The 22,212-nt window shown below is 45.2% G+C and overlaps 1 protein-coding gene and 2 non-coding genes across 3 annotated transcripts; all 3 read right to left on the bottom strand.

Moving 5' to 3' along the window:
• Positions 1-9,515: 9,515 nt before the first annotated feature.
• Positions 9,516-15,463, bottom strand: RPS3 (ribosomal protein S3). The gene is made up of 7 exons (XM_004434005.3): positions 15,311-15,463; positions 13,994-14,124; positions 13,363-13,456; positions 12,816-12,910; positions 10,765-10,952; positions 10,096-10,292; positions 9,516-9,590 (listed from the first exon to the last, which is right to left on the bottom strand). The coding sequence occupies exons 1-6, from the start codon at positions 15,452-15,454 to the stop codon at positions 10,099-10,101; spliced, it is 846 nt and encodes a 281-aa protein (XP_004434062.2). The 5' UTR covers positions 15,455-15,463; the 3' UTR covers positions 9,516-9,590; positions 10,096-10,098.
• LOC147916633 (small nucleolar RNA SNORD15) lies at positions 10,406-10,550 on the bottom strand. The gene has a single exon (XR_015552831.1). It is a non-coding gene; the product is annotated as a small nucleolar RNA SNORD15 (small nucleolar RNA).
• LOC147916632 (small nucleolar RNA SNORD15) lies at positions 14,276-14,425 on the bottom strand. Its single transcript, XR_015552832.1, has one exon. It is a non-coding gene; the product is annotated as a small nucleolar RNA SNORD15 (small nucleolar RNA).
• Positions 15,464-22,212: the final 6,749 nt, after the last annotated feature.

Raw genomic sequence — 22,212 nt, 5'->3', positions numbered from 1 at the left:
GAAGTAATGCCCAGTATCTTCTCCCTGCTTTGACTCCTTACAAAGCACCTTCATACGTTTCCTCATTTACTTTCACAATAGCAGTGTGGACATTTTTTTTTTTTTTTTTTTGTGAGGAAGACCCTGAGCTAACATCTGCCAATCCTCCTCTTTCTGCTGAGGAAGACTGGCCCTGGGCTAACATCTATGCCCATCTTCCTCCACTTTATATGGGACACTGCCACAGCATGGCTGGACAAGCAGTGCATCGGTGCACTCCTGGGATCCGACCCAACAAACCCCGGGCCACCACAGTGGAGCGCGAGCACTTAACCACTTGCGCCACCAGGCCAGCCCCTAGTATGGACATTTTTTTTTTTAATTATGAAATATTTCATGCTTAAAAGAATATACATTGGGGCCAGCCCGGTGGTGTAGCGGTTAAGTTCGGGCGCTCCACTTCAGCAGCCTGGGGTTCGCGGGTTCAGATCCTAGGCACGGACTAATGCACCGCTTGTCAAGCCACGATGTGGTGGCATCCCATATAAAGTAGAGGAAGATGGGCATGGATGTTAGCCCAGGGACAATCTTCCTCAGCAAAAAAAGGAGGATTGGCAACAGAGGTTAGCTCAGGGCTAATCTTCCTCACAAAACAAAACAAAAAGCAAAATTCCTCAAACTTTCTGAAGCTAATAAAGATACAGAATACAACATTAAAACAAAAAAGTATATATTTTTGTACAGTTAAGAATAATAAAATATCTGTGTTCCCACTACCTAGCTTAAGAAATAGGTGGTTACAAATGCCTTTGTAGGACCCTGTCTATTCCCAAACCCACCCCTTCCCACACTCCTCCCATAGGTAATAATGATCCTTCAATTTCAGATTATCAGCACTTTTTTATTTTTATTTTTTTTAGTTAGCTAGTTATTAATATCAGTATCTTACAGAGAAGGAACTGCCTTAAAAAGATGAGAATTCGCCGAAGGCCGCGTACTTAGCATGTGGCAGAGTCTGTGACTCTTAAGATTTCATGAAGATTCAGAATCTATGAGGCACTCCTGGTCAGGATGGTTCTTTCTAAACCACCCTCTCCAATTCAAACACCTAGCAAGGACAGAGAAAATGAAAAGCCAGACAACTGAAACGACAGAGGCATAGCTTATAAGAAACCAAACATATCGAGGAGCAGAAACGAGAGAATTACAAAATTCTATGAGGAAAATTCCTGTGAGGAAGACAGAAGCTTGAGCTCTGGGGTTTAGACTCTGGGAGGAAGGCCTTAGAAACAGGATCCAAACCGGCTCACTGCTGGAAGCCAGGGCCCAGGTAGGACTCCTCCACACAAGAAAGAAGCTGAAACAAAATACAACAAACCTAGGTAGCCTTGGGGTGGAGGCTCGCAGCAAACTGCGGGCCCAGGGTGGCAGGTGCCAGAGCCACAAGCCTGAGAACCCAGCCAGCCAGGCTCTGCACCTGGATCCCCTACGTCAACAGGGGGCACAAACCCTGATGCCATTATAAGTACCCAGGTTGGCCTCGGGCTCTAGGGACAGAACATAAAACTGCTGGGTAAGGAGGGGTGAGCTCAGAGGGGAGAGAGGGAACAAAAGACACCAAGACAGATTCTGCGAGGCAGAGGCCCAGCAGTTCAGGTTCTGTGCCTCTGTTTCTGAGGCCTAAGGGGCTGGCCAGACCCCAGCTGGGGCTCCTCTTCATTTGCACTCAGATTGCCTTTTTAAGAGCTGTCCTCTGCACCTGTCATCCCCTCCGGCACCGGGCCAGCCCCACACCCCTCCCATCTTCCAAAGCCCCAGGGCCCTGTGTGCAGAGTCTCTCCAGCTGGGGCTGGCCCGTCATAGCCCAGCACAAAGGTCCAGGTCCCAGCTGAGCTCCTACCCTCCGATTATCCCAGATTAGGGAGCCTGTCACCATCTGGACACAACTGATAATGGCAGAAGGGGGAGGGGTTTGGGGTAGAGGCCCAGCCCCTCAGAGCCTCTCTGCCCCCACCCCACAGATAACACCCAGGACAAAGCTTAGAAGGTGCCATATTGCTTGCCTACCCCTGCAAGAGCCCAAGTGGAAAAGTAGGGGCAAATCTAGAGCAAGCTCTCTCCAAGGACATGGTGGCCTCACCTGGGCTGAGTACTTCCTGTGTGCCAGGCAGACTGCTCCATTTCGCCTACGATGACCATTCGTGCCCTCAACGCTTTTTCGTGCAAGTGCCGATGCCCTTTCCTGCAGTCTGCCTGGGCCAACTCGACATCTCCACCCTGGAGCTGACCTCTCCCCTTGTGCCCCTTCCTTATCTGCCCCTCTTCCATCACCTGACATATGGCCAGGCCTTTATGTGTGATGTCTTTAGTCTCCCCTGACACACCCATAGGATGCCCTCTGAGGCAGGAAAGGTGTCAGCTTCATCTCTTGTGTCCCCCAGTGCCTGGAACAAACCTGCGCCTCCCCTCCCCACCCCCCGAATACACTAAATCAAAGTTTCCTGGATTTCTATCTCATAATACCTGTGAGGTAGGTACAATTGCCCCCCTCCCCTTTACAAATGGGCAAACAGAGACTCAGAGTTGTGAAGTGACTTGCTTACTAAGGTCACTGGGCTGGTGGGTGAGTGGTGGCAGAGCCAGGATTCCAACCTGCGTCCAGCTATCTCCAAAGCCTGCTCTTTCCATGTGGCCTCACCTAGGCTCTGCTAACCTAAGAAAACAGTGTTGAGGGCAGCCCAGGAGTTGTTTAAAGGTAGGAGATGTATCATTTCCACCATGGGAAATCCAGACCAATGGGATATTGTCCCTGCCTTTGTGGGCCTCCAAGTGGATAAGTGGAGACATGGTTCATGCCCCTGGTGTGTGAGGCTCACAGGAACACAAGCAAGTGGCACCCCATGTGTCCTAATTTCCTAGGACTACTGGTTAGATTGAGAGACCATATATGGAGGGTCTCCCTGGCTCCTAGTCCTCTGCTCTTTGGCCTCTCCCCCAAGCTGCCTGCTGAATGGGAGGGACTGTTACCATTCAGCGGGAGCCCAGACCCCAAGTCCTGAGCACTGACCCCTTAGCCACACAGGATTGCCATCCTCTCCCCAGCTGAGAACAGAGACTTAAGTCTTGGTATACCTTCAGAAACCACTGGACCCAAATTTAGTTTTTAAGTTTCTTTGAGCAGCTCTAACTATTTGTAAGGACTAAACTGTTATTCTTTCTAATGGGCTTCAAGAACGATGAGAAAATTAACTTATTTTTTTAAAAAATAGAATAAAACTTATTCTATTTTATAATCACCATATGGTCTCATTTATAAATCTAAAATACATTATGAGATCTTGATGAACTTATTTTTCCTATATATTGAAAAACTTTGCTGTTTCATTATCCTAAAAATTATTTCATCTTATTCATCAATTATTCCCAACTATGCCAAACAAGATGATGAGAAAATGTAAGAATGATGGTATTGCCTAGAAGATGCAATAATGAAATAAACCATCACTATTATATGATCCTTCAGTTTCCATATTGCATTTCCCAAAGTATTGTATATATATATCATCTTTCAAGAAGGTACAAAAGAAATCCAGAGACATTGGTTGAGAATTAAGGGATTTTTCATTTTCTACTCATAACAATAAGAAAAGAAACTTGAGAGAGAACATTTCACACTTATTAGACAAATCAGAAAATGAATGTTCTAGTCTCTAAAGATGATGGGGAAATTGGTCACATAAGCCAACTCATTCCTAGGTGAATTTTCTCAAACTCAAGAATTGGTGAGTGAACAATATATTTCTAAAGACAGAAAGGAAATATGGTATTTTAAGTTAAGTCATTATTTAGTTAAGTCATTCAACAGGAAGGATTTCATCACACAATATTTTAAGACAAAAACCTGGACCATCCTGTTTTGCTAAAAGGTCAGGTGACAATATTCATCTTTTATGATGCCTATGCCCTAAAATTTACTTGATACAGTTTGTTACAGTTCATAAGTGGAGAAATGCTGAAGGCAGTTGTGTACAAAGGCGATTAGAGGGAAATAGATGCTGTAGAAATTTTTAAAAATTCATTGATTTGGTCATTTGAATTGATCTTTATAAATCTAAAAAAGAAAATGTTTTAAAATTATGAAGCAAAGAAAGTGCCTGTCCTGTCTTCAACAAAATTATGAGCCATTAAAAATTTTAAAAATATTGTGTGTTGACAAGTGCAAAAGAAAACAAACAAAAATCCCAGAGGCAATGATAAGCTAGAGACCATTAGAAATCTGAAATCAGTAGTTACAAGATGAGTATGTTCCAGCTTCACACACAGCAGTTAAGGAGCATTTCATTGCATTCAAAGGATGTTGCTCATTTTGGCTACATATACCTTCGAGACAAGGAAAATATGAAATTGCTATGTTTTAATTCATATATATATGTGTGTGTGTATATACACATATATTACATATTTTCATATATCTATGAATGGCAACTTTACTGAGATATAATTCACATAGCATAAAATCCACCCATTTGAAGGGTACAACTCTGGTTTTTAGTATAGACTTGTGCTGTTAATACTTGTTAAAATTTATAATAAAACTGTTTTCCACTATCCCTTTATTCTTACTTCTGTGAAGTATCTGTAATATGACTTAAAATATAAAGGTGGGAGACCTCTTGGACCCAAACAGGAAAAAGATGACTCTTTTTCCTGATATATTGAGGGTAAAACCAGTGGGCAAGATCCTTTTCTCTGACAGGTAGGAAAGCAGCCCTCTTGCTGTGCTTATGGTCTCCCTTCCGCGCCCTCTAAAAAGCATAAATGTTCTTAATTAAAGGCCAGGGGAGCCCTACCCTCTCTATGCAATTTAGGATTCAGAGTCCAGCTCTGCTGGCTCACTGCACAAAGGGTGCCTGGTGCAGGCTGGTCATGGGGGCAGTCGATGGCCCAGCAGTGGGGGAGAGATGAATCCATCACAGCAGTACTCCCACTTGGTGGACAAAGGCCCAGCTGCACCTGGTTAGCGGAGCTGTTAGTACAATACAGGACTGAGCAGCAGAGGCGTGGTTTTATTTGAATTTCAGAGCTACTGGGGCTCCATCTTGTTTTTTAAATTGAGGGTTTGGGATCAGACAAGTTGTTCCCAACCTAGAGTCTCATGTTATTTGTTTTCAAATCAGAAATGGGGATCTTGAGATATTCTAAATACTGTCCAAAGCCTGAGAGAAATCACACAGGGATGTACTGCACAGTTAAAATTGCTCTGAAATGAGGTTAGTACTGCAGTGGAATCTGCCCATTACAGAGATGTGGAAGACTAAATGAGATGTTCACAGCAGGCTCAGGGAATGTTAACAATTATCTTCTCACCATGCTCATGCTGCTTACCAAATTATAAATACAGCTTTGATTAATAACAAATAGGGAAATGGTTTGTTTCGTAGATAAAATATCAAAATCTCACATCCCTGAGGAAGAAAACTATCTTTTGAGGTTGAAAATGTTGACTCTCAAGGATACCTAAATGTTTTCCTGCTCTGATGTTGACAGCCCTGACATAGAACAGCTGCATTTATTTATTTATTTATTTATTTTTTCTGAGGAAGATCAGCCCTGAGCTAACATCCATGCTAATCCTCTTCTTTTTGCTGAGGAAGACCGGCTCTGAGCTAACATCTATTGCCAATCCTCCTCTTTTTTTTTTTTTTGCCCCCAAAGCCCCAGTAGATAGTTGTATGTCATAGTTGCATATCCGTCTAGTTGCTGTATGTGGGATGCGGCCTCAGCATGGCCGGAGAAGCGGTGCGTCGGTGCGCGCCCGGGATCTGAACCCGGGCCGTCAGTAGTGGAGTGCACGCACTTAACCACTAAGCCACGGGGCCAGCCCAGAACAGCTGCATTTATACACAGCAACATCAGAGCTCAGAAACAATCACTTGGATGGATCACGGCACAGAAAAAGGCCAACTTCGCCCCCTGTAAAATGGGGCTAATGACACCTGTCCAGCTATGCCCACTTCCCAGTAGAAGCAGAAAGCACGGCCCCCTCAGTTAGGATGGGAGAATCCATTACCATGAAGTTAGCTATCAGTCATTTCCAAGAGGACATGCTTAAGGTAGTAACAACAGCTAGCATTTTCTGAGCCCTTACTAAGGGTCAGGCACTGTGTGAAGAACTCCATATGCAGATGAGCAAACAGAGGCAGAGAGATGTACCTGATGTGCCCATGCTCATACTGCTAAATTGTGGACCTGGTTTTAAATCCAGTCTGGCTTGAAGGCCTGGGCTCTTTTATGTCTCCAAACAAATAATACTAAATTATAAAAACTAGAGAAATGCATTTAGATTTCCTTTAACTCCCACAACTCGCCCTGTGAGATAAGTGAGAATCAGAAAGGTCCAAAATCACCCTCAGTGCATCAGTGCTTGTGTCAGGATTTGAACCCAGGTCTCTAATTGCAAAGCCCAGCTTTTCCAGCACAAGCTCTCCTTTGTCAAGTGCTCTGCAGAGAAAGGTGTCCTCCACCCCCACAGGGCTGACCTCCGCATAGCCTTTGCCTCATTTCCCAGGTAGGAGTGGGGAGGATTGTCTGACTGGAGGAGAGGAGCAGGCCCCACAGATGACCACCATCTGCTGTGGGCTCCAGGAGAAGGTCTGCAAGCCCAGATTTTGTCTGGGGGCAGAAACCCCTCAAAAACCTTTACCCATTGTCCTCTGACCCCCCCGTTTGTTTTTCCTGGGTCTCCACACTGACAGTGCTATCCCCTTGTCCCTGACCCTTGCTGCCCTCTGGGCCTGTTCCCAAGTTCTCACATTGCAGCTGCTGCTCTTTTCCTTGCCTGATGGGCAAGCTGGCCAATCAGCTCCCAGCTCCTGTTTGAGCCCCGTCACCAGCTGCCAGGAATCCTAATGATCAGAATCTAACTTCAGAGCCTGACAGTAGCCTTTTGGTGAAAAGTCAATGAAAGGCTATGGCACTTGCTTCCATGTTGCCAACAGCCACACTTCCAGGGTTCCAAGGGCTATTTCACCATAGTTTTAGCTGTCCAGCATCAACACCCTACCTATTGAAGGGACAGGGGGCACTGTGCAAGGCAAAGGGGCCAGCTCTTTCTCCCTACCCCCCAGACACCAGGCTTGACCAGTCAGATGCTCACACCTGGAATCTTCAAACTTGAAGGGAGTGACACAAAGGACAGCTGAAAACTCATTCACTGGGAGAGTCTGCGGGTGGTGGTGATGACATCCTCTAGGGTAGCTTGCATTTCTCAATGGGCTGTGGTTAGGGAGTGCTCACCTAAGCTCTACATTTATCTTGTGTGGTTTTCTGAAATAAAGATTTTAAAAAAATCCTAAACTCTCTTCCTTTCTTGATCTGAATGGTGGCTATACAGGGGTGTTCGTGCTTGTAATTCAAGCTGTAGACTGGTACACTAATAATTTGCACCTTTCTGTGTCCTACTTCCATGAGTTACTTTTTCCTTCCCAAGCTGCTGCTTTGGTGGACATTCCTGTTACAGCACCTCCTGGTGGGAAGTTAACAGCACTACGGAATCCCACAGACTTGACTTCCAGTTCTTAAGTGGATTGAGGTTTGTAGAAAACTCATGAGGAAAATTTAAAAGATCACTTAATCAAATATACAAATACCTGTTACTGGCTGTGCCAGTACTAGATGCTAAGATTCGAGATGACCAGGACTGTCTTAACCTGTTTCCAGCACCCAGTACTCTGGATGCTCAAATTAGAACTAGTTTCACTACAAATCTCACAACTAACTGCATCACAAGTCCAGGAATAAAGGAGTTGAGCTCAGTTCCAACACTAACATTTTCAGTAAACTGCAAAATGCCAATAGTTTTACCCACAAGGGATAAATAAAACCTTATAAATGCACCCAGCTCCCAGGGTAGCCAACAGCACAATAGCTGCCTATATTGTATTAGATATGGAGGGTAGGCACACAATCATTTATTCAAAGGCATTTAAATCTCACTTTACCCATGTGCAGTTATGAGGTGACCCAACACTAGCCAGTCTGCTCAAAACCACCTACCTATTAGCCCTTCCCAGGAAACTTTCATTAGCTTGAGAAAGGGCTCATTCCTGGAAATGTGTCACCCCAGAGTGAGGGGAAGCGAAAACCATTTTTGTATTCAGGCTCCAGTTCTTAGCCACAATATATACAAATCCACTCTCTGGAACACATTACATGGATAACACATTAGCTATGCCAGTGGTTAGAGAAGAATCTAGAGACTGTCTCTAAGACATGGTCTCAGTTAAATTAACACTGACAAAAACAGTGAGACGTTACCGTCTAGACAAAGTCAGTACAGCCATATGTCACTTAATGACAGGGATACATTCTGAGAAATGCTGGGTGATTTCGTCAGTGTGATCATCACAGAGCGTACTAACACAAACCTAGATGGTAAAGCCTACTACACACCTAGGCTACATGGTACAAATCTTCTGGGACCATCATATACACAGTATGGCGCTGACTGAAATGTTATGTGGTGCATGACTGTACAGACATCATCAAAGGCTCTATTAAAAAGGGAGGAGGGACACATGAGATACATTTGTCAGTGTGCTCCCAACATAATTCATTAATTCACTCTAATTAGTCTTGTAGGATTTTCATGCCAGCCTGTCCCTCACTAGTTTCACCTAAGAGCACCCAATTTCTTATAAAAAGACATCACTGGAAAACACTTCAAAATGACAGATTAAACTGTAAACAAACATTCTTTATACTTTTCTAGAGCATGATGGCTGAGAACAGGACAGAGAAATGTGAATTCTAATCACAGCTCTACAATGCTTAGGCCAATTTACTTCTGAGCCTCAGACTCATCAATGGCACAAATACCCTTTATATGTTATAGATGCTGAGGATTAAATGAGAATGTATGTAAAGCACAACACCTAGAGCACAGTATGACCCAAGACATGACAGCCATTGTTATTCTGTGTGCAATACAGGAAATCATTAGATATATACCTCTTCTAAACCTGTAACCCTGAACCACAGGTGAGTCAATCAAGGTGCTGGTCCTGTTAGCAATCAGCCTTCACGGTCACCAGATTTACTCCCCCACAGGACATTTTCCTGCTTAGCTCTCCTTGGGTCTTTCTGTTCTGGCCCTTGCCTGACAAGTTCAGTCGAAACCAAGAGGGGCTGGCCCCGTGGCTTAGCGGTTAAGTGCACGCACTCCGCTGCTGGCAGCCTGGGTTCGGATCCCGGGCACGCACCGACGCACTGCTTCTCCGGCCATGCTGAGGCCGCGTCCCAAATACAGCAACTAGAAGGATGTGCAGCTATGACATACAACTATCTACTGGGGCTTTGGGGGGAAAAATAAATAAATAAATAAAATTAAAAAAAAAAAAAAAAAAGAAACCGAGAGGATTCCAGGGAAAGCACAGCAACATCGTGGGCCAGGTAGCCCTAAGATAATCAAGTAACGCTCCCATGGGGCGACATGACCCTCAATCTGAATACTGGACATAGAGTCTGGTCAGGCCACATATCTTTTAAAAAGATTTTATTAAAGGTCTTTATAGAGCAACATCCAGACTCCAGATTCAGCTGCCAAGGAGACCCTGAAACCAAATAAAGCACAACAGTAAGAAAAGAAATTTCATCTGAGTACCAGGTTCTTTCATTTACCAAATGGGGAAACACTCCCACTCAGGGTTTGCATGAAGATTAATAAACGCACACAGAACACCTAGAAACAGAAAAACAGCTGCTGGGCATAGGAGAGGCTTCATGTTACTGTTTTATGGGGGCTGCTGAAAGAGATAGCTAACTACTAGCAAGAGGGCCTTGAAATCTTTGAGCAAGTAAAGGAGGACAATAAAGGAAAACTCCTATTTCAAATAGTGGTAAATGTAGGAACTTCTTCAAGAGACCAAAGGCAAACACCTTTCCCAACAGAACCCCAGGTTAAATGGGCCCCTGGCTCCAACCTGTGTTTTCCCATGAGAAGCAAGTGTAACCCAATTTTTATTCACCAAGTGCGTAGCACAGCACAGGATACAAGTATTAACAGGGAGACAAAGGAATAGGGTTCTATCCTGCCCCAAGAGGCCCCCATGGACATACCTGTTACGCTGTGGGTACCGGCTGGGGCATGGCAGGCGGCTCTGGCTTCCCACCTTTCTGTTCTGAGATGGGGGTGGTGGGCAGTATCTCATCTTTGGGTTCCACAATGCTCACATGGTCAGGCAGGGGCTTCTTAGGGCCAATCTTACCACTTGGGTCCCAAGGCAGCATGATCTTCACTTTGATGCCCAGCACACCTAGAGGATGCCATAGTTAGGATCTAACTGTGGTTTCACCAGCTCCCACTACACAACAGAATACAGCACAGGGGAGAGAACAGTAAGCTACTCAGGCACCTCTGGCTCTGGTCCCTTCTCAGACAAATGCCTCTAATCAATCAATGACCAGGACACTTTTGCAAAAGGAACCCATGCACAGCACCACAGAACGTGGCACTGACAAGGACCAAGAGCAGGACGTGACCTTTCTGACTCGTCATCGTATCATCACTGAAGGGTACACCGGTGGCTGAGACAAGGACAAACCAACTCTCAGATCTGACTGATCTCAGCCAATTCACTTCTTACAGTTCAATGCAGCTAATCAACAACCCAAGGAGTACAAACATGCTCCACTACTCCCAGGGTGAATTCCCCAAACACTGAGGCGTGCATGGAAATCACATCTACCCGCTAAGGACCTTTGCCCCAAGCACTCCCGGCTGCTCACCCTGTCTGAGCAGCACATGACGCACGGCGGTGTCAACGTAGTAGTTAACAGGGTCCCCACTGTGGATCATCAGGCCATCCACAAACTTCATGGATTTAGCCCTCTGTCCTCGGAGTTTCCCAGACACCACGACCTCGCAGCCTTTGGCTCCACTCTCCATGATGAACCGCAGCACACCATAGCAGGCCCTTTGGGAGAGCAAGAGACAGACATCCGCTTGTGTTATCATCAACAACAGGACTGCTCAACCCCACCCCACCCCCACGACGGTAAAAAACAAAACAGTAAGACTTATTAATCTGCCCTGATTGTCTTCAATGTTCCTTTCTCTTCCTCCCATCACACCTAACCTTAGGCTAATTCCTTAGGGAATGCATGACGAGTTCCTTCTAACCAAGTGTTTTCCAACCTTGGCTGCACATCAGAATCACATCAAGAAAGTTAAAATTATAAAAATGAATAAAATAAAAAAATAAAATTACAAAAAAAAAGTTAAAATTAAAACCCCCTGAAGCCTAGGCCCTAGGCCAGGCCAATTAAATGGTGGAGATGGTAAAGTTCAGCCAAAGGTATTTAAAAAATACTGCCCAGGCAATTCTAATGTGCAACTAAAGTTGACAACTATGCTGCTCCTGAACTCACGATTATCAAGGTGACGACCTCTCCCCCATTCTGGAGCAGGCCCTTCCAGTCCAGTACATCTTTGCAAACTCAGGATTTCTGAATTAGGCAAGCAATCAGTAAGAACCTAGAAACATTCCAGTTGCTGAGTGACCCCTTCATAGATTACTGAAATATTCTTCAACCTCCAGCACTCATGTTCATTAGGAACCCTAACTACCAATTTAGGCTCCTAGCTGCCTCGACTAGAGTGGTGGAGAAAAACATTTCTAGGTCTATAAAATTGACAGCAAGCCTTAAAACATCATGCTCCCCAACTCATTCATTAGTTTACACTCTGCGAGACACTAACTGGAAAGCTAGCCACCACTTTCAACAGGGAAAGGAAAGGCGTAAGACCTACCACCATGCCCCAGGCCCTTTCACATCACCTCATTTAACCCTCATGAAGAGAAGAGATGGTATGATGTCTCCATTCAGAGATAGGAGATCCAAGGGTCAGAGAAGCTCAATAAGTTGCTCAGCTCTCAGAACTTTCAAGTCAAACCTCAGTGTACAAAACCCACCTGGAGGGCCTGTTTAGACAGAGTGCTGGGCTACACTCCCACTCTCTGTTTCAGTGGGTCTAGGGAGGAGACTGAGAATTTTTATTTCTAACAAGTCCTCAGATGATGGCAGTGATGTTAGCCCAGGGACCAAACTTTTGAGAACCACTGTTCAAAGTTGTGTAGCTGGCATTCAAACTAGGCGAGCAGTCTTTTCCACACGTCCTTGCCTACAGCCTTGCCAACCACCCATCCCCACGTCAGTCTGCCTACAGCGCAGCTATCATTTCCTTAATCTGCTGAAAAACCTCCCAGGGCTCTGCATTAAGTACTGACTAAATTCCAAACACCCAGGCAAAGCATTCCAATTACTTCACAAATAGCCAAACTGCACCAAGAACTGCCTGCTGAAATCTTTTCAGAAGGCACAGCTCCAGGGCCAATCTAACCACCGCACGTCCTTTACAGCCCATCCTACTCACTATCTACACACAGCTTACGGAGGTAAGTGACTAGATTTTAAGCTCTCTCCCATCAGGACTATGTCTTATCTCTCTATAGTCCCCAGAGGAGTCAACATGAGGATCTGAATGACTCCAAGAGGAAGCCTAACCTCCCCTACCCAGAGAGCTCTATTTTGGTTCTACTCCCAAAGCACCCACAACAGGTCTCCACTACAGCACTGACCACTCTTTAAAAACTTGTTTTTTCACTCGTCTTCCTTGCTAGACTGTCAGTTCAGCAAGGACATGGATTGCCAACCTCAGAGACTAGCAGAGCCTGCCACGTACAAAGAGTTCATTTGCTGAATTAGCAAGATGTAAGACACACCATATTCTGATCCACAAAAACGGGCACAACCATTAAAAGTCTCAGGACACTTACCTCCGCACAGCAAGGCCTCCCAGGAGTTTGTAACGCAGAGACTCTGCCTGGGCAATGGCACAGAGACCTCTTGTGGCCACCTTTTCAGCATAAAGCTTTAAGAAGGAAACAAGGCACATCCTTAAACCTGTTACCATCACCACTGTACACATCACTGTAGTATCCCTCAAGTACTAAAGCACCTCTAGCATCCACACCTAGCACACACTGTGACTGAGGCTGAACCACTCCTCACTGCCCTTCCACTCCTACCTCTTCCTATGGCCACACCAAGAAGACGGATGGGGCAGCCAATCCATTATACATATCATTACTATACCCAAGTTGAATGCAAAATCCCTTAACCAAGAAATGAGTAGAACAGGCCTGTAAAATTAAGCCCACTGCTTATTAAGAGAACTTCAACAAAATACCAATCCATTTGTAATACTCATTAATCATGAATAAACAAAGTCTTCAGGGTGATGGTAAGGGTTTTTAGAAGTACCATCCTAAAGAGCCATTTCCAGGTCCACAGTAACCTCTGGCACAAGCCAGGATCCCTCACCTCTACACTGCCCTCAGGGAAGCCAAATCTCTTCTGAACCACAGCCGTCAATTCCCGGATCCGCCGGCCCTTCTCACCAAGAACATTTTGTGTCCTGGAGAAAATAAAAAGGGACAATTCATAGCTCTCACAAAATTCCAGACATACTTTTTTTTTGTTTTTGTGAGGAAGATCAGCCCTGTGTTAACATCTGCCAATACTCCTCTCTCTCTTTTTTTTTTTTGCTGAGGAAGACTGGCCCGGGGCTAACATCCGTGCCCATCTTTCTCCACTTTATATGGGATGCCGCCACAGCATGGCTTGCCAAGCAGTGTATCACTGCGCGCCCGGGGTCTGAACCGGTGGACCCCGGGCCACTGCAGCAGAGCGCGTGCACTTAACTGCTTGCACCACCGGGCCGGCCCCCAGACATACCTTTAAATCTTGTATATATTTGGTAGTAAAGTCTCATTCAACTGACAAACAAGTATAAATTTTGAATGACAAGAACTAGAGTTGGATAAAAAATGCAGTTTGAAAAAAATTACATTTGCTAAGGCCAAATTCACTGGCTGTCCCCTTAGGTTTACAGAATAAACCATCTTAGTAGATACAACAATTATAGGTGATAGCCAGGAAAACAAGTTTTTACCTGGTGGCCAAGATGATGATTTCTGTCCTGGTTGGTGTCACTCGGACCTCAACTCCAGAGTAGCCATCTTCAGCCAGCTCCCGAGTGAGAAACTCGTTCAGTTCAGCTTTGAAGATGCCATCAGCGACAAACTAACCAAAAAGCAAAATTCAAAATTACGACATGAGTGCAGGCTCACTTTCTCCTGCCTAGACTTTCAGCCAATTTCATCAAAATTCAGCACCTCCAACAAATCATCCATCATCAATTCTATTACCCTCCTTCCAACAGGAATGTAGCAACCCTTCTCAGACAAATGCCTCTATGTCATCTCTCAGAAGTTACTCTGACCCAGGACCCTTAACACTGTGCCACAGAACGCAGCACGGAGTAGGAGCCACCAGGACAAAGATGACACTTTCAGTCAGACTCGTCATCTTCTCTTCATTGAAGGGTTTTCAAGACTCATTTATATGCAAACACGCTACACAGAAAACTACTCCGAAAAAGCACATTTACAACTCATTCATTCCACACAGCAGGAACACTCCGCTTGAAACTAGCGAAAAGGACAGACAGTAACTGAAGTTAAGCAGTCTCCCTTGTGGACACAACTTGGACCATCAGAAGAACCCCAGCCACGTTGTCTCGCCTCCCTTAAGGTACCTGTGTCTTACAGAGCTGGCAAATCCCAACTCACAAAAGCGTGTGGATTTCATCTTAACATCGATGTATGTACACACGAAATGGCAAACTGCCTGTTTCTAAAGCAAATGGACTTTACACGTTTCTCTCCCATGGAAAGGCGAAAAGTTAAACTTGAGAAAGTGTTCGTACCAGGTCCCCTCCCTCCACTCGCCCACGCCTTTTCCTTGGACCCCGGATGGAGTAAGAAACTGTCGGTAGCCTCTCCAACTGCGGTCTTTGGGGCCAGACGGCCGCACTCAGACACGACTAGTAAGAAGGCAAGAATACGTACACGGCTACCTCCCTCCCCAAAACAACGGTGCCCTCAAATACAACGCCTTTACCAATTCTATTTGTTGACCAGTAAATGCTCACAAGCCCCTTCTCCGGAGCAGGAGCGGCGCCGGGTGCTTATGTCTGCTCTCCGCCCGGAACCGGCGGAAATCTGTCTTTCCCTTCCCCGCCACACTGCGCTCGCCCGGCTCAGGCCCCGCACTCAATCCACCACCATCCGCGGCCCCCGGGGACGCCACACGGCCCAAGCCGCTTCCCACGGCCGGGCACGGAGCTGCGGGTCTTGCGGCGGCACCTCGAGAAGCCTCTGAACTGCGCGAGGCCGCAATCCCACGGACCCGGGCCCCAGCGTCTCACCTTCCTCTTCTTGGAAATCTGGACCGCCATCTTGCCGCCGCGCGCCGCCGAAAGAAAAGGAAGTGGCTCTCGGGCGGAAGTGGGTATAAAGGGCGCGGAGCTACGACAAAGAACTGCGCGACGTCGACGCCTGTGAGCCCTCATGGGAAATGTAGTTTTTACCTTAGCATTAAAGGAAGAAGAAAAGTGGAGACACCTGTAGGCAGAAACAGGAAAGGGAGCAGATCGTGAGAACTTCAGAACTGCAGGGGAGCTTAGAGTCCAATTCTCATTGGTTTAAAAAAGAGCAAGAGGGCCGGCCTGGTGGCTTAGCGGTTAAGTGGCAGCGCTCTGCTACTGGCGGCCTGGGTTGGGAACCCTGGGCGCCCACCGACACAGTTTCTCCGGACATGCTGAGGCCGTGTCCCACATACAGCAACTAGAAGGATGTGCAACTGTAACATACAACTATCTACTGGGGCTTTGGGGAAAAAAGGAGGAGGATTGGCAATAGATGTTAGCTCAGAGCTGGTCTTCCTGAGCAAAAAAAAAGAAAAAAAAAAGGAGGATTAGCATGGATGTTAGCTCAGGGCTGATCTTCCTCACAAAAAAAAAAAATGAGGAACGTGACGTGCAGAGATGGGAATTACAGGCATTAAGCTCACAGAGCAACAGCGTTTACCCTGGTCCCTCCACTCTACACTGTAATGAAAATCCACCAAAAGCCCTCAATGAAATTCAGTTAGGCGCCCAGCTCCTCCATTCTGTGTCCATTTCCTTCGTTCCAAGTGATAATATCTAATGTTTATTAAGTATTCTACAGACTGTTCTATGCCCTTTATATTATTAACTCATTTACCCCACCCCACTTTCATAAAGTCGGTTACAACTTGTAACAAAAGTCACAAAGCAGTGGCTCATGGGCTCACACTTCTTTTTCAATTAAAAGAATTTACCCCCATATTTTATTATGAAACTTTTCAAGTGTACAGAAAAGTTGAAAGAGTTGTGCAGTGCACATCCATATACACATCACCTAGCTGCTACAATGAACATTTTTGCTATTTGCTTCGTTACATATCTATCCATCCCTCCACCCACCCACCAATGCATCTTTTGGTGCATTTCAAAGTACGTTGCAGATGTCAGTACACTTCACTAAACACTCTAACAATGATTTTATTTTAAATTTGAATAGTTTGCTTGCGTTTAAAAATCAGGAAATTTCTCTATAAAACCCTTTTAGGTTATTCTTAAAAATATATAAAGATCTAGCAAAATACCAGGCCCACATGTCCTCGTGGCTGTGCTCTCCTTCCTTGGTAAATGGAAAAGGGCTTTGCAATGTGCCACAGTCCCTGGCAGCTTCACCCATTTGTGGTCTGGTCCTAGAAGCCATTTGAGCTTTTCCCTAGCACTAAAACAACTCTGATGCAAAGATCTGTCCTATAATCATGGACAGAATTCTGGGGGGAGCTGAGCAGAGGGACCAGGGAAGAAGTGGATGAACCAAAGAGATGGATAGGCTGTGGACTCAGTGTATCTCGATGACAGATTGAGGTTGAGGGGGAATTGAGAATGATGCTCCGGATTCTGACTCCAGTGGTGGATATTTGGTGATGACTGTCACTGAGATGGGGAACCTGGGAACAAGCTCTTTCTCTGTGTGTCCTCTCCCTCTGCTCTTCACTCCCCTCCTCATCCAGATCACTGTTAATTCAGTGGTGTCAGGCTGCTGAAAGCTCAACCCTGATGTGTCTGTCTACTTGACCTGTCTATGCCCTCACGCAGGATGTGGGTGCTGTGAGAGAGCACCCAGCCTTGCATGCTGGGGCCAGAATACTTCCTCATTCAGATATGCCCCTCACTCTCCTATGGTGCTTATTGTAATCTTTGTCAAATCAGAGCCTCCCCCTCACTCTCAGCAGTCAACCTCCCTCCTAACCCCTTGCCCCCTAAGTAGATTGTACAGGCAAGAACTGCCCCTCATTTACCCTATAATTGTATGTGTCCTTGGTCATCCTTCCTTTCTCCTTCCCTGTTCTTGCCCATGGTCACCCTCCTCTATGTGTTCTGGTGCAAGTTTAGTTCTGTTCCCTTGAGACCTTTCTCCAGTGGTCATGCCCTCCCTTTCCTATGGTAGTCTTCCTTTACTGGCTCTTTCCTTCCCCACCATCATGTTAAATATGTCTTTTCCTCCAGGGTTGGGCCTCTCCTAGTTGCTCCCATAACCACAACACTCATCTCACTGGGTTGGAATGGCCTCTTCATGTGTTTCTCCCACTGGACTGTAAGGTCCGTAAGAGCCGAGACCAAGCCTGTTTTGTTCATTAGATGCTGAGCCAAGAACATGGCCTGGCTCAGGCCCAGTGTCAATACAAGTTTGATAAACAAATCACTGCATGGATTCTGGTTTTAGATCAGTTCTTGGTAGCGTGGTTCAAATGAATTTGCTTGCAAAGGCCATGTCTTACCTGGGATGCTCACAAAACCAAGTTCAGGAGACTCAGAGCTGAGAACCAGACCATGGCAGGTTCTCTGAGGTAAATGCCACCTCTGGAGGCTCCATGGTAGCTCATCTGCTGTCCTTTCCCAGTGACACCAGGAGGCTGCCTGCCTGGATATTGTCCTCTGGTCCCAGGAGAAAGCCCACGAAGCAAGCCTTTGTCTTTATCATAATACTTTCATTTTATCTAAGACCATTATAAGAAGACGACATTATATGGCTTAAAATAATGCTGTAAAAAGAGTAGTCACAATACACTGAATTCTAATTAAGAGCAGGGCCTGTGAGAGAGCCTTAATCTCTGCCTTGGTATCCAAACTGTAAACAAGGTCTAATCTGTTTAGCCCACAGTGCCACGGAAGTGTCCCTGGAACTGTGAAGAGAGGGCCATGTGTCTGAGAACACATATGGCCTTGTTGCCACCCTCAGGCCATGCCTGGGCCCTGTGAGTGCCACACAGGTCCTGTCCTGGAATTCCTAAAAATCAGAGTTGTGATTTGCCCTGGTTCAATGAATATAGACCACAGTTTTGGAAAATGTAGACCACGATTTAGTCACTTTAAGACTAGTACAGTGGAGGGCCGGCTCTGTGGCTTAGCGGTTAAGTGCGCGCGCTCTGATGCTGGCGGCCTGGGTTCGGATCCCGGGAGCGCCCCGAGGCACCACTTCTCCGTCCAACGTGAGGCCGAGTCCCACGTACAGCAACTAAAAGGATGTGAACCTATGACATACAACTGTCTGCTGGGGCTTTGGGGGGAAAAAAACTGAATAAATAAAATCTTTAAAAAAAAAAAAAAAAAAGACTAGTACAGTGGAATCTCATAGAAAGCATTTAACTTACCTGGATCCAACCGGAGGAGCTTGGAAAAAAAGAAGAGAAAATTTTAAAGATTTTATTTATTTATTTATTTATTTTTTATTTTATTTTATTTTTTATTTTTTTCCCCCCAAAGCCCCAGTAGATAGTTGTATGTCATAGCTGCACATCCTTCTAGTTGATGTATGTGGGACACTGCCTCAGCATGGCCGGAGAAGCGGTGCGTCAGTGCGCGCCCAGGATCCGAACCCGGGCCGCCAGCAGCTGAGCGCGCACTTAACCCTCAGCCACGGGGCCAGCCCTTTTTTTTTTTTTTTTAAAGATTTTATTTATTTATTAAAAGAAGAGAAAATTTAAATAGTGTGAGGGAAGGTGGGTGTGCCTGTCTTCCTGCTCCAGGAGCCCTGGGGCTCAGAGTGAGGAGGGAGGACATAGGGGCCTTCTGCTTTCCCAGGCAGTCTAGGTTTGCCTTCCCCGAGGACCTTCTCTGAGCATCTAGCTGGGCTGATTTTCAAAGATTTATGTTTTTTTCTACAAGACCTCCGAATAAGCTAACAACTTATCTAGTGTTCAACCAAAGAACCAGGGGTCTGTGCCAGTCCTGGAGGGAACTGGATTCACAGAGAGAGGGCCCATCCATCTCCACCAGGGCACCTCTCAAGGGATTATTGTTCTAGGATAATATTGACCATATTTGGTTGTCACTTACTTTAGATAATAACGCCCCCAGTAAGACATGATGATGTCATCAGGTTCTCATTGATTTGATTAAAATTGAGTAGTGACTCATTCTGGGCCCAGAACTGAGTCTTTGGATATGAATAGAATACTGCAGAATAAATATTTTAATAATTTTTTTTTCACTGCTTTTGGATCATTGCTAACACTCACACTTCTTTTTTTCTTTTTTTGGTAAGGAAGATTCACCTTGAGCTAACATCTGTTGCCAATATTCCTCTTTTTGCTTGAGGAAGATTGGCCCTGGGCTAACATCTGTGCCAGTCTTCCTCTATTTTGTATGTGGGACGCTGCCACAGCATACTTGATGAGTGGTGTGTAGGTCTGCACCTGGGATCCGAACTCATGAACCCTCGGCTGCCAGAGTGGAGTGCGTGAACTTAACCACAACACCACTGGGCCAGCCTGGACTCATACTTCTCATACCTCTACTAACAGTAAAAATAAGATCTAGTGTATGGAAAGATGTGAGAAAACCAGCATCCTCATACTGTAGGAGGGGTGTGAATTGGGCTTCCTTTTGGAGGGCGACTGGACACTACCTACCATAATTTAAGATGTAGATCCCCTTTGGCCCAGCAAATACAGTCCTTTTTATCTACTCCAGAAAAACACTTATACAAATACAAATGGAAGTGGGTGCAAGAATGCTCATTAAAGTACTGTTAGTAATAATGAAAAAATAAATTGAAAACAGCCCAAAAGCTCCCCCAGTAGGGAATTGGTTATGGGATATGACAAGGTGATTAAAAAGACTGAGGTGGATCTGTGTACACACATGAAAAGAGCTCCAAGAAATAGCGCTACCTGACAACACCAAACTGCAGAACAATACAGATTGTGTAATATTTATGTACAATAAAATAAAATATATATGAATCTAAATGCACAGAAGGATCTAGACCCAACTGATAGATAACTAAGCATACTTCTGGGAACGGAGCAGTATTGGGAGAGGTTAAGGGGCAATTTATTTTATTGCTTGACTTTTCTTATAATAAAAATACAATCACGTATTACTAGTGAAATTAAAAACAAATAAAAATGGAAAAATACAAGAGCCACATCCTCTATGGATTTTTGATCACGTGGCTATTCATGAAACATGTGAATGTCCCAGCCTCCAACACCAAATCCTGTAATCTTTTCTTCTGAAAGCTCAGGGTAAAGGAAAGTTTATTCTCTTAATCAGACTATAAACCTGTACTGTCCCATATGGTGGCCACTGGCCTCCCGGGGCTCTTGAGCACTTGAAATGTGGCTAATCTGAGTGAAAAGTTGCTGTTAAGTGTAAAATACACACCAGATTTTAAAGTATTAAAAAAAAGAACATCTCATTAATTGTTTTTTATATTGATTACATATTGAAATAATAACATTTTAGATATATTGAGTAAAATAAAATATGCTATTAAACTTAAGTTCACCTGTTTCTTTTGCTTTTTTTTTTCATGTGGCTACTAGGAAATTTAGAATTACACGTGGTGGCCCCCATATTTCTGTTGGACAGTGCTGCTGTCTTCCTTTCAACCACGGAGATCAGTGGTGTCTTATTTCTCTGTGTCCGTGAGGTTAGGCACAGTGATTGGCAGAGAGTGGGCACTTAGTAAATGTCACAGGCTTCATGAACAAAAGGAAGCCTGTGGAGTGTCACGTGCCAATCTTGTCCCCCTGTTTGCCTGGGGCCCTAGGAAACTCAGAGCTAAATTTGATGCTCAGTTGAGTTCCTGGGGCCCCACCTTGGCCCAGATCAGCTCTAGACGGTGCAGGAGGCTGATCAGGCAGAATTCAGGATTGTTCCTGGAGGAACGTGAGACCACACAGACCCCCTCTTCCACACACACACGCCCTTTCTCTCTATAAACTGAGGCCCAAGTGGTCCATGAATGAGTAGAAGTGAACTCAGTGAGAGCAACTATTTAACCTTGTTCGGGTTTTTCTGAGAAAACTGCCTGTGTGACCGCTGGGTCCACAGCGGGCTGGGGTATGGGTTTAAATCCCTGCCTTAGTGCCAGCCAAAACATCTTTCAGGCTGAGGGATACTTTGGAGAAACTCTCGTTTTTCTCATTCAGCAAGACTTTCCCAACCCTCTATTCGCTGTGGCATAGTGTTTAAAGTCATAGACTTGAGCCACACAGGCTGCGTTCACATCCCTGGTCTGGTTGTTTACCAGCTATGTGACCTCAGTTGAGTTATCTCTGCATAAGTTTCCTCATCTGTAACATGAGATAAAGATAATAATAAACCTACCTCGTGGGATGGTTGTGAGATTAAATGATCGATACAGACAGAGTACTTAGCACATAGTAAAGCACGTAGAACACAGTAAGTGCTCAATTAGCATTAGTTATTATTGCTCGGATCCACTGCCTGTGCCAGTCAGACATGAATCCGACTCAGCTCCTGCCCTGCAGGAGCTCAGAGCTGGGGTCAGGGGCTGGGGAGACAGATAAATAAATGTGTGATGAGCATCATAACCATTTGCCAAACCAATGGACACATCAGGCAGAATGAATGGGAGCAAAAGAAGGACCTCCCCCCATTATGAAAATAGTTTTCTGATTCAAAAAATAAAATACATTCAAAGCCGGGTACCTGAGTGTTACTGTAAATATTCAATAAGATTACTTTTCCGCTTTGTTCCCAACACAGACATAGATGAAAAGAAGTTAATCTTGTCAATTTGCTGTTTTCTTATTTAACCTAAGGAGTGACTCAAGGGTCCCAAGGATTTATGAGCTTGTTTTACAGAGGAAAAAGAATGTCTTCGAGGATCACCAGACAACCAGCCCCCAGCTGCTGTTGACCCCAGAAGTCAGATTGCCCAAGGGCTTATGGGGAGTGAAAGAAACACAGATTAA

This window comes from Ceratotherium simum, chromosome 7 (genome assembly GCF_057802395.1).
Source record: "Ceratotherium simum simum isolate JZ-2026a chromosome 7, ASM5780239v1, whole genome shotgun sequence".
NCBI classification, from domain to species: Eukaryota; Metazoa; Chordata; class Mammalia; order Perissodactyla; family Rhinocerotidae; genus Ceratotherium; species Ceratotherium simum.
This window is presented reverse-complemented; position numbering and strand designations above follow the sequence as displayed.